General features: G+C 41.6%; 1 protein-coding gene across 1 annotated transcript in view; it reads left to right on the plus strand.

Moving 5' to 3' along the window:
• The window catches only part of Zrsr2 (zinc finger CCCH-type, RNA binding motif and serine/arginine rich 2), a 26,219-nt gene continuing 13,811 nt past the window's right edge, over nt 1–12,408 (plus strand). The window contains exons 1-7 of the mRNA XM_005074264.4: nt 1–293; nt 615–694; nt 2,370–2,451; nt 3,737–3,845; nt 4,741–4,827; nt 8,454–8,492; nt 9,170–9,288. Coding sequence (XP_005074321.2) covers nt 253–293; nt 615–694; nt 2,370–2,451; nt 3,737–3,845; nt 4,741–4,827; nt 8,454–8,492; nt 9,170–9,288 — 557 coding nt within the window. The 5' untranslated portion in view covers nt 1–252. The remainder of the gene's footprint in view (nt 294–614; nt 695–2,369; nt 2,452–3,736; nt 3,846–4,740; nt 4,828–8,453; nt 8,493–9,169; nt 9,289–12,408) is intronic.

Consider the following 12,408-nt stretch of genomic DNA (forward strand, 5'->3'; position numbering starts at 1 on the left):
GGTGACGCGAAAGTGACGAGTGGTCACTGAGGAGCAAAGGCCCGAGTCTGGGTGTAGGGACAGCCCCGGAGGCGGCTTCGGTGCGGAAACAGTTCCTCAGGTCTCGCCTGACTGACGAGCTGCCGGAGGAAACCTCCCTCCTTCCATCTTGGGTCCGCCCACCCCGTGGCTGCTGTGCGTGGGCGGTGCAGCTTGTTATCTGTGAGGCTGCTTCCGCTCAGAACTTGCCGCGGGAGAGGAGGAGGTGGCGGCATGGCGGCGTCCGGGCCGACTGCGTTTCCAGGGAAAATGAGGTATAGCGCAGCAGGAGATGCTGACCCGAAGCCGCGCGCGTGGGGACGGATATTAAGGCGTTCTAGCCAGAATCCCCGGCTGTCCTGGACAGCTGTGGTTTCGGGGAGAGGAGGAGGGGTCGCAACTGGAGGACGGGAGGACTTCTGCTGTCGGGGATGGGGGGGGGATGGCTGGGGTCGGGATTGAAGCGCGGGAAGCCCGCCCAAGGCCTCCGACTCCGAGCGTTGTCCTTAGTAGGCCTTGAACTGAGGCTGCGGCGCCCTGTGCGCGGTGGCTCAACACCGTGTGTGTGTTTGTGTGTGTGCTTTCCAACCTTCCAGCCATAAGAAGTACAAGGCTGCACTGAACAAGGAGAGACGGAGGAAACGGAGGCAGGAGCTCGCCCGACTGAGAGATGCAGGTAGTAGAGGCATTCTTTGTTCTGGATATGAAATTCCTCCCTCTACCGCCCCGCCCCCACCGCTGCTTGAGATTTGGCCGCAAACAGGCTGCCTTTCAAAACTGCTGTGTAGCCGAGGATGACTTTGACCATCTGATTCTCCTGCCTCCATCTCCCCACTTCTGGGGTGACAGGAATGTGGCCATCGTGCCAGGTTGCTTCTGATTGGTTTCCTTCGTGCTAGGCAGCTCTACCAACTGAGCTTGGCATTCCCAGGCCGTGCAATTGCTCCCACTAGTTCCTGCACAAACCCGTGGTGCAAAGCCATCCGTGCAGCTAGCCACCATGCTGTTTGGCTGTCACATGACAGAACCTGACATTTATGGTTTAGATTTATAAATTTAGTCGGTTTATAAAATTAGTCCTTATTAATGCAGGCAAGAGGGTTAAAATCACAACAGCATCTCTAGACATGATGGCTTGGAGTCATACCACAGAGACTGTGCTTAGCAATACTTGAGAACTAGTCTAGGAGAGACAGGATGTAACATCAAGGATGAAAAGAAAGAACAGTAAACTCTTGTTATCGATGACAAAAATCTTTTTCCTTTAAGCCTGAAGGCGAGTTGTGTAAACAATTTCTTAAGCTTACTTCATGTGTCTCCAGTGTCACTGATTTTCACCCCCTTCAAATTTAAATTTTGAATAGAAGATATAAAGTTTTCTTCTATTGGAACTATTTTACCATGTTTTTGTTTTGAAAATATTCCAGTGCACACAAAGTTGAATAAAATAGGGCACTTAATATATTGATGCTTGATATAAATTTGTCATATTGTTAAATATTTGCAGGTTCTCCCTCCCTCCCTATTCTTCCCTCCCTGTTATTTTTCTGAACCCTTTTCATAGCCACATCATGAGTATCATTGTGGAACCATTGATTTAAAGGGGCGGTGGTGGTGCACACCTTTAATCCCAGCACTCGGGAGGTAGAGGCAGGCGGATCTCTGTGAGTTCGAGGCCGGGCTGGACCGATAGCCTCCAAAACAATACAGAGAAACCCTGTCTCGTAAAAACCAAAAAAAAAAAAGAAAGAATGTGGGGCTGGAGGGATGGTTAAGAATACTGGCTGCAGCTAGTGGCAGTGGTGGCATAGGCCTTTAATCCCAGCACTTGAGAGGCAGGTGGATATCTTGTTTGATGGATATCCCTGGGAGGCCTGCTCTTTTTTACTTATTTGTGTGTGTGTGTGTGTGTGTGTGTGTGTGTGTGTGTTTTGAAGGCACTCAGGAGGAGTTGATCTGGGGAAGAGAGGAGGTACTGGGGGTATGCTGGGAGGAGTGGAGGAGGGGAAGCTGCCCTTGGGAAGTAATGTATGAGCGAAGAATAAAAGTTAAAAAAAAAAAGCAAGACTGGCTGGTGAGGTTCCATTCCCAGCACCCATGTAGTTCCTTACTGCTACTATTCCTTTTTATTTAATTTTTGAAGTAAGATCTCTAGCCCTGGCCTGGACTTTACTGTGCAGATGAATCTGGCCTTAGATTCAGACATCCATTTGCTTTTGCCTCCTGAGTGCTGGGATAAAAGGCATGAAGCACTGCCTTAATTTTAGACTTTGGCATAATTGTAAAGATTAATGATTTATGCATTTTCCATGAATAGGACTCAATTTAATCAAACATCTGAATTTCTACAGAATTGTCACTGCAAGAGGAGGAAGAAGATCCTTTGGCTGAAGAAAAACGATTAGAAGAAGAAAGGCTGATGGAGCAAGAGAGGTCAGGACTAATTGAAACACTTAAAGTGAACTGTTTATTCTAGTATTTTCTATCTTTACCAACTAGTAAAGGCTTTTTGTATAAAGTCTTGTAAAACTACCTCTTATAAACTAAATGTAGCTGACAGGCTAAAATTAGATGTATTTTTTTCCATTTCTTTCTTTCTTTTCTCTTTCCCTTCCTTCCTTTTTCTCTTTCTTTCAATGAAGACTTTAAATGAGAAGCTTGTGCTATTGGATGTCTGGGATATATTTATGGTAACATTACCTTTTTTAGGGAGGAGAGGTGGTTTTGTTTTGGGGGGAAGGATCTTGCTGTATAAGCCCAAATTAGCTTAGAACTTGTAATCCTGTCTCAGCGTTCCGATTGCTAGGATCATTAGCATGTTCCACCTGGCTGTTGTATGCATTTAAAAAGTTCATTTCATGATTACAGCTTCAAAAATCCTGCCATCTTTCTCTATAACCTTTGAGTTTCTATTCCATAGAGTTAAGGGATTCCTGTGATTTGCATTCAAACATTTAAACTTCTGGGAAAAAAGTTAACGTTGTGAGTTGTGAGCATGTCTTTAAAATAAATGTTTTAAGGGAGCTGGAGAGAAGGCTCCCTGAGTCAGAGCACTGACTTCAACTCAGGTTTTATTCTCAGCGTCTACATGCTGGCTTCCAATCATCTGTAACTTCTATTCCATGCATGCGATACCCATGTTTACATGCCAGAAAGTGTTCATATACATACAAATAAAAGTTTTAAGACAAGATGAAAAGTTATAAAACTAAATTAGTAAATGTAGATTTAGCCAGATTGGCACACACCTTAATTTTAGCACTGAAGAAACAGGCAGGCAGATCGTTGAGTCCCAGGCCAGCCTGATATACATAGTGAGTTCCAGGACTGCCAGGGCTACATAGGGAGACCCTGTCTCAAAGAACCAAAAGAAGAGGAGGAGGAAATAGTAATTTTAGTGGAAAAGGAATGCATAGATCAGGAAGACTAATAAAATTCACATAGATGTTGCTTTGGAATGTTTTCCTGAGATGAAAATCACTGCTACTTTCTTACAGAAAGAAAAGCTGTCACAGTCATAAATGCTTATGAAAGGTAGAAGTAATAATTGTAACTTATTTCTGTCCAGGAAGATAGGTGCTTTCCCAAAAGTCATACCTCTTCACTGCGTTATAGAAAATATTTTAAGATTTTCATGTCATATTTTGCTTTGTTGTCTTTCCTACATTCTACATTAATTCCCATTTGTTTTTTACTGACTACACCGTTATACTAATAGGCAAAGATTACATGAAGAATGGTTACTGAGGGAAGAGAAAGCACAAGAAGAATTCAGGGCAAAGAAGAAAAAAGAAGAGGCAGCTCGAAAACGGAAGGAAGAACAAGAGGTAGAGTATGAGCTAGTTAGTTAACTGAGTAAGTACTTAACTGAAGTAACTCTCATAAAGAGCTGGCCATCCGCAGAGAAGGACGCCTCAGGGAGTAAGAGCACTGGTTGTCCTTCTGAATGACTTGGCTTTGATTCCAAGTACCCTCATGGCGAATCACAACCATCTGGAAGTCCAGTTCCATGCATATTCTGCCTTTGAGGCACAAGGCCGACACGTGCAGACACATACATACATGCAGGTAAAACACTAATACACATAAAATAAAATAAATTTCAATTGAAAGAGTTGTTAGTTATGGGGATGCAGAGATAGCTCAGTGGTTAAGAGTACTCACTGGCTGCTCTTCTAGAGGACCTGGGTTTGTTCCCAGCACCCACATGGTGGCTGACAACAGTCTAACGAGCTCCGAGGGATCCCACACTTTTTTGGCTTCTGCATGTGTATCCTCACATGCACATACGTTTACAGGGACACTCACACACAAATAAAATCTCTTTTTCAAAAAGTTGTTTTTCTTGGGGTTGGGGATATAGCTCAGTGACAGAGCTCTTGTCCAGTTTGTGCAAGGCCTTGAATTCCATCTTCAACATTGTGTAAACAAAAAGGGAGCTACATATGTTAGCCTTTAAAAAAACCTGATATTGTCTCTCTTTCTTTCTTTTTTTTCCGAAACAGGGTTTCTCTGTGGCTTTGGAGGCTGTCCTGGAACTAGCTCTCATAGACCAGGCTGGTCTCGAACTCACAGAGATCCACCTGCCTCTGCCTCCTGAGTGCTGGGATTAAAGGCGTGCACCACCTGGCCAATGTTTCTAAAGTTTTCAATTATTTGCTCTGTAGGCTATATGTTTTTAAGTGTGAGTAAAAAAATGACCTTTTCTTTTTCCCTTTATAGAGAAAGTTAAAGGCAGAATGGGAAGAGCAGCAGAGAAAAGAGCGAGAGGAAGAGGAGCAGAAGCAACAGGAGAAGAGAGAAAGAGAGGTGACTTCTATCATAGGAGGATAGAGCCCTGCGTACCTTCTTAGTGTGCACGTGTGCATGTGAAGGGTTTGCGGAATCGGCAGTGGGCATGTCAGGGCTTGGGTTTGGTTTTATTTTTTGCTTGTGCTCTGTTCATTTGGAAAGTGTCAGTTTTTGTTAGAAATACACTAGACTATCTTCCATATGGTTCTCTTCTTTGGGTCGTGCAATGGCAGATTCCTTTACCCAAGTTACCTTACCTTTTGTGTTTGAGATGGGTGAACATTTTCCTTAAGGGATAGATAATCAAAATTTTAAGCTGTGATGTCTGTCTGGCTTCTGTGAACATCCAGCTCTGCCAGTGTACCCTAAAGCAGACATAGATAGTATGTTTATGAACGAATGTGGCTGTGTTCTAGTAAACCATTTCTGTAAACCGGGCGACTGGCCCTGCTTTACACTATGTATCACGCTGTAGCAAGTGTTAACTTTTCTATGGTTCTGTTGTATATGTGTTGACTTCTTCACAGAAGAATAGTATCTTAAATAGTCTCCACACTTAATTCATAAGAGATGTAACGGCTAATGGCATCTCGGCAAGAATTAGTTTAACAGAACCAGGATGTTAGAAATTAAGGAATTAAACAGTTTTGTTATTGAATCTGGTGTTCTGTCTACTTTGTTGTCAAAGCAAATGACAGTCTTTTAAGAAATCCTAGGGGACATTCTCTTTGAGAAACCGTGCCCACTCTAGGACATGTATATGCTACTGTCCCTTTCTTACATGTTTCTCTCCTTGTCTTTAATGCTAATGCTTAAATCTGTGTTAAAAACCCTTTCCTTAATAATCCCCATCATTGCTTCAAAAAAAAAGAAATTCTGTAATGTATATGTATATTTCATGTACATTTTTTTGGGATTCTCTTTACAAGATTGATCTGTTTTCCTGCTGGTCTTCAACAGTGTATTGATTTCAAATATAACACAGCTCATCTTGCCTTGACTGATTCATGACAATATTCTTTATTCTTTTTTTTCTTTAGCATCACCCAATTTGAACGGCATGACATTTCCATAGTCACTCATCTTAGAATGAGGGGGAGATAAATGTGTTTACACTTTAGCCGTGGAAAGGTAGCAGCATTCTCTACAACCAGTTTTGTGCCTCAGGTGGCATCTTCAATGCAGGTTTTGGCACCCTTGTTTGAGCACTGCCTTCCAGATGAGGCAATATCCAAATGGGGATATCAGGGGTACAACAATTGTTAGAATTGTCGGTTCTTTACAGAGATGAATCAATTCCTGTTTTAACAGGAGAATATTCTTCTACTTTCAGGGATCAGGTAAAAGTTAAGGCTTCTTCTAAATGCTTTTGTTTTTAAGAAGTGGATAAAATGAAATCCATTCTAAGCATGTATAAAGGAATATGCAATGTGTGTTTTTTTTATGTGCTTGACCCCTCGTGGGTGGACAGAGACAAAGTGAAAAGCACAGTCTCAACTTGAGTATCTTCTAGAAGGGAGGGCAGAGGGAAAGTCAGGAAAACACATCATATATTATGAATGTTAGGCTCTATAAAGAAATAAAGGAGAGTGCTCTGAGAGAATGATGGGGATCAAGATACTTATTTGGATTACCTGGCCAAGGAAATCTCTGAGGAGGTGGTGTTTGATATAATTATCACTCGAGTGTAGGGATATTGGGAGGAAGGATCCTGGTGGTACCTGGAACTTAGAGGTCACGGGAGACTAGGGAAAGGGCATGGGAGAAAGTAGGGAGGATCAGAAGGGGCAGGCCATGCAGAGACTCTTAGGTCTTTATTTTTTTCATTGAAAATACATTCTTTTCTCAAAAATACGCCTTGGCCACAGCTTCCCTCCCTCCACTCCCCCTCCATTTCTTCTTCAGAAAAGAACAGGCCTCTAAGAGACAAGAGTCATACAGGGCAATACAATATACAATAAGACAGAGCAAAAGACCTCATCCAGGTAACCCAATGGGAGGAAAAGAGTCCTAGGAGCAGGCAAAAGAGTCAGAGGTACATCTGCTCCCACTGTTGGGAGTCCCACATACACATCAAGTTAACAGCCATAACATGCACAGAAGCCCTGGTGACGACCTGTGCAGGCCCTGTGTTTGCTGCTTCAGTCTGTGTATGCCCAGGTTGTGTGAGCCCAGATTACTGTGTTGGTGTTGCACTCTGTGGGATTTGCTAGGGAGCCTGAGGCAGGAGGATCAGGAGTCTCTTAGATTTAAAGAAGTTTAGTTTTATTTACCATATGGTGATGAGTTTTTAAACAAGAGTGACTTCATCCTGTGAGAAATGTTACCTCCAACAGATCATCCTAATTATTCTACAAAGATCATGGGCCAGAGAGGAAATAGGATGACCGACTACAATCTGGATAGGAGATGATGGTGATTTGGATGGGGGCAGAGCTTCAAACAGATGCACACACAGTTGACAGAACTCTAGGTAGCAAATTTCATGGGAGGAAGAAGGAAAAAGAAGGGAATGGAAATTGTTCTTAGGTGTTGTTTTTGTTTGCTGTGTTGCTTTTTTTTTAAAAAATGGGAATGGCAGCGCCTGTTACTGAGGATAATTAAGTTTGGATGATGAGGGTGAGCGAATGGAGATCAAATGTTCCATTTGGAGGGGGGTGAGTTATAGTTTATTGTCAAAAGTAAAACATTGAGTTTGATCTCCATCTCTTAGCCAAAACCAAACCCAAAAGAACCTGTTTTGATTACATCAAGCAGCAAAGACTTTTTTTTTTGGTTTTGGTTTTGTTTTTTTCGAGACAGGGTTTCTCTATGTAACAGTCCTGGCTGTCCTGGAACTCACCGTGTGGACCAGACTGGCCTTGAACTCAGAGATCCACCTGCCTCTGCTTTCCAAATGCTGGGATTAAAGGTGTGGGCCACCATGTTTGACTAAACCAATGATTTTTTTGTTTTGTTTTTTGTTTTTGCGAGACAGGGTTTCTCTGTATTGTTTTGGAGGCTTTGGGTCCAGCCCAGCCTCGAACTCACAGAGATTCTCCTGCCTCTGCCTCCTGAGTGCTGGGATTAAAGGCGTGTGCCACCACCACCCGGCTAAACCAATGATTTTTAAGTTGCCAGGTCCAGGTAGATTTACCAAGTAAGCATCTAAACTCAGTCATATGTATGGTTTTAAGGGACTAAGGTACCTAACTATGTATTTAAATCCAACTAGTTAGAGATTTATTGCTAACTTGTTGGATTTCCTTTATCTTACTGAAGGTTTAAAATTTCTCCTAAATCCTTACTATTCATCATGTCATGTTTTTGCTTCTGTTAAATATTTGTGATATCTAACCTAACTTTTAAAAGATAGTTATTAATATCTCAAGAACTAGAACGTGGTATTTATGTATAGATATGTTATTGAAGCTATTATGACTTAAATATTTGCAATGTGCTCTATTCAAATTTTGTGTTTGAATAAAAATTCTAAGCTATATATCTTTTGAAAGCTTTTTAGAAGATATATGCTTAGAAAGGAAATCAGAATCAGAAGCCTTTTGTATGTGTGTTGTCATATATGAGATTAGTAACTAGAGAAACCAGACATGACTTATCTGACATCCTGGTTTTCATTAGTCCTATGTTTGCACCACTTATAGGAAGCTGTGCAGAAGATGCTGGATCAGGCTGAAAATGAGGTATTTTCAAAACCTTTCATTAAGACTTTGAGATAGGTAGAGGTGGCATATTCCAGTCATCCTAGCCCTGGGGAGGCTGAAGCAGGAGCCTGGGCTACATAGGGAGATACTGCCTTAAAAAATTGAGATCAATTGATATTTCATTAGGAACAATAGTTCCAATACCATGAGTTTTGTGTTAGGTTGTTTTGATTACTTCTGGATACCTGGAATCACTTCTGTAACCATTTAGTTATATAACAACAGAAGACAATTGATGGTATTGAATTACCCCATGGACTATGCTTGTATCAAGTTCTTGAAAATGTATGTGCATCACATACTACTGGCCCCAAATGATTGGTTCACCCACCTTGATTCATAGTAACTTGTACTTCTTTCTGGTGGCTCCCTGTGTCCATGGACCCTTTCAGACTAGATGGATAGAAGGAAGACCTTCGTGACTACATCTGGTAACATTAAGTAATCCCCAATCAAGGAAAATTGGGAGCCAAGAGAGAAGTACAGCTCATATTTATGAACAATTACCTATAAGGTCTTGATTCCTTATTGTAATTTAACTATGCATGTCTATATATGAAAGCATTTGTGTTCTAGATTAAAATATTGGACTATTTGGGCAAACAGTCTTTCATGGGATTTTACATAACTAGTAAAGTCGTGGTTATTTTTAACAGTTGGAAAATGGTGGCACTTGGCAGAACCCAGAACCGCCCACGGATATAAGAGTACTGGAGAAAGATCGAGCCAATTGTCCATTCTACAGTAAAACGGGAGCTTGCAGATTTGGCGATAGGTAATGAATTTTGCTTTGTGTCAGAATGAAATGATGGAGTGTGTCGGGGTTTTGGAAGAGGCATAGGCTTCAGTGTGAAATTTTCCATCATCAGGTATGTGGTGCTTCCTTGCCCTGCTCACTAGATAGGTTTAACTGAGTGAATCCTTTGCATTCCATAGACATAGGGAAATCTTTTTGTTTCTTTTTTCTTTCTAATTGAAAAAATGTTTTTCATGTAATACATTCTGATCATGGTTTCCCCTCCCAAAACTCCTCCTAGATCTTTCCCCACCTCCCCATCCACTAGAATCCATACCCTTTCCTTCTCTCTCATTAGAAAACAGACAGAAGGGCTGGAGAAATGACTCAGCCGATAAAGGTTAGGCTCACAACCAAAAATATAAGAAAACAGACAGACATCTAAATGATAAGTAAAAAACACACCAGAATAGGATAAAATAAACAGAAAAAGAGCCAATGAAAAATACAGATACAGATGTAGAGACACACATACATACTCTCACACAGAGAAATCCCATAAAAACATAAAACCAGAAACCATAATATATAAACAAAAGACCTGTAAATTAAAAAAAATGCCTAGACAAAACATTGCTAGACAAAAAAACTCCCAAAATGCCACTGAATTTGTTTTGTGTTGGCTATCTACTGCTGGACATGGGGCCTGCCTTTAAGTATGGCTTGAATGCCCAAGTGAGACTTAAGGAAGACCATTTGCTTGTTGGTTTCTTCTGTGCTCCTGTGAGTCTGAGGACAACTTGGCAACTTGGATGGGGTAAATTACATGTCAGAAGTGATTTGGGTAGCCAGAAATATCTTTTCAAGGGTAAGTTTGCCATGGCTATAGGGACATTTGTGAAAGACAAGATTGTACCAAGTAAAGGAATAGGTTTTGTTTTTCTTTTTCGAGACTGGGTTTCTCTGTGTAGCCAGGCTGACCTTGAACTCACAGAGACCCACCTGCCTCTGCCTCCAGAGTGCTGGATTAAAGGTGTGAACCAGCTCCACCTGGCAGGAATAGGCTTTGAATATTCAATGCTGTTGGTCAATATCCTCAGACATAGGAACAGACTCTGGGTTCAGAACTGGCTTTTGTGGGCAGTGGGAAAGTTAACTCTCTAGGTCTTTACTCCTTCATCTATGAATGAAGGTGAAACAGTAGCACCCTTTTGAGGACACAGTGACACTCCTTAAATGGGATGAACATGGGGAACACATAGGGCTGCACAAATGGCTCATGAATTTTTGTTTTTCCTTATTTTTGTTGTTACTGTTGCCATTTTCTGGTATAGTCATGCTTCTCGCCCTACTTTTTTTAAGGTAAGATACATAGAAACATAATATTGATGTCTTCAGTCGTTTAGCAAATAGTTGAAACCTACTATATGCCAGGTAATGATGATGTTTTGTAGTACGACTTTCTGTAGAAGTCAAAGTAAGCAAATGCTTTCTAATGGTAAGCAAATCTGTCTGAGGTGGAGTCTAACTTCTGTGTACCCATTCTGTGGTAAAGAAGGTATAATTTGAACCTTTGTTTTTCTTTTCTTTTTGGGGGGGCTCACTGTGTAACTGGCTTGGAACTCATAGAGATCCATCTTCCTCTGCCTTCTGAATGCTGAAATTAAAGGTGTGCGTCGTCACACCTGGTAATCATTTAGTTTCTTGAGACAGTGTCATGGCGCCCAGGCTGGGTTTCAACTCTCTTTTTAGCCTAGATTGGCTTTGGACTACTGCTCATCCTGCCACCACCTCCTAACTGCTGAGATTACAGTTGTGCGCCACCATGCCCAGCTTATTTTTTATTTCTCAACCATAATAGTTTTGGACTGGAGAGATGGCTTGGCAGTTAGAAGCATGTACTTGCTCTTTCCAAGGACCTGGGTTCCGTTCCCAGAACCCACATCAGGCAGCTCATAATGAACTGTGACTCGAGCTCTAGGGGATCTGACCCTGTTCTTTGACTTTGGCAGGCACCTGTATTCAGGCATATCCTCCCAACAAGTACACATAGATACCATTAAAGTCTTTTTCACAATTAAAAGACAGTAGTAGTTCTCAACCTTGGATACATGATAGAATCATGGAAAAAGGGAAAAGGCTAAACAAAATCAATCTCACCTCAAATTGAGTAATTCTGGATTTCAGAGGCTGAAGTAATTCTAGTTTTGTGATGCCTTCAGGTATTAGATTTGATGGTGGAATTGTGGGTGGCCAGAATGTCTGTGAAAGGACTTGACGTCTGGTAAGCAGTAGAAAGGCTTCTTTTGAGGAGCTGTGAAACTGAGGGAAGGAGGCTACATTCCTTTGGTACCTTTAGAAACATTTTGTCTGAGACAAAATTCAGTCTCAAGAAGAAATAGTAAAATATGATCTGCCTAAGAGCCAGTGAGATGGCTCAGTGGGTAAAGGCGCATGCTGCAAAGTCTGGTGACCTGAATTTGATCCCTGATCTACATGCTGAAAGGAGATAACTGACTCCTACTATGGTGCTCTGACTTTCACACTTGTGCTGTGGCATGGCTGCAACCACACACAAAATAAATAATGATCTGTATAAAACACCTCCCACTAAAGAAAGATGTTGGACAGATGGCCTTCCAGTGATAAATGAGCCTTAATTTTAGTTCATATTTGCATGGGTAGTTGAGCCAAGCTGCCTTTAAGGTTTTCCAGCTGCTCCTATTTATGATGCGTCTCTAATTTCCTTGAAATTTAAGACCTGTGGAAGCCAGATTCAGGAGTTCTATTGGTTGTGAGAGGACAGGCATATTAAATAGTTTTATGAACACTGAACAGGTAATTCCTTGTGGAAAATGGAGTAGCCTGCCAGATGCCATGTATGACAGGCATTCAAAAATAAATAAATACAATCAGATTGTGACCATTTCTTTTTTTATTGTTTCATGAGACAGAGTATCTCTGTAGCTGTGGAGCCTGTCCTAGAACTCAATCTGTAGCTCAGGCTGACTTTGAACTCACAGAGATCTACCTGCCTCTGCCTCCCGAGTGCTGGGATTAAAGCTTGAGCCACCACTGCCTGACTTGTGACCATTTCTTATCATTGTCATAGGCATATGAGACTTTACCATCATAACTATCAAAGTGTGTGAAGAACTT

The sequence above is a fragment of the Mesocricetus auratus genome, unplaced genomic scaffold, assembly GCF_017639785.1.
Source record: "Mesocricetus auratus isolate SY011 unplaced genomic scaffold, BCM_Maur_2.0 Super-Scaffold_100003, whole genome shotgun sequence".
In the NCBI taxonomy this organism is placed as follows: Eukaryota; Metazoa; Chordata; class Mammalia; order Rodentia; family Cricetidae; genus Mesocricetus; species Mesocricetus auratus.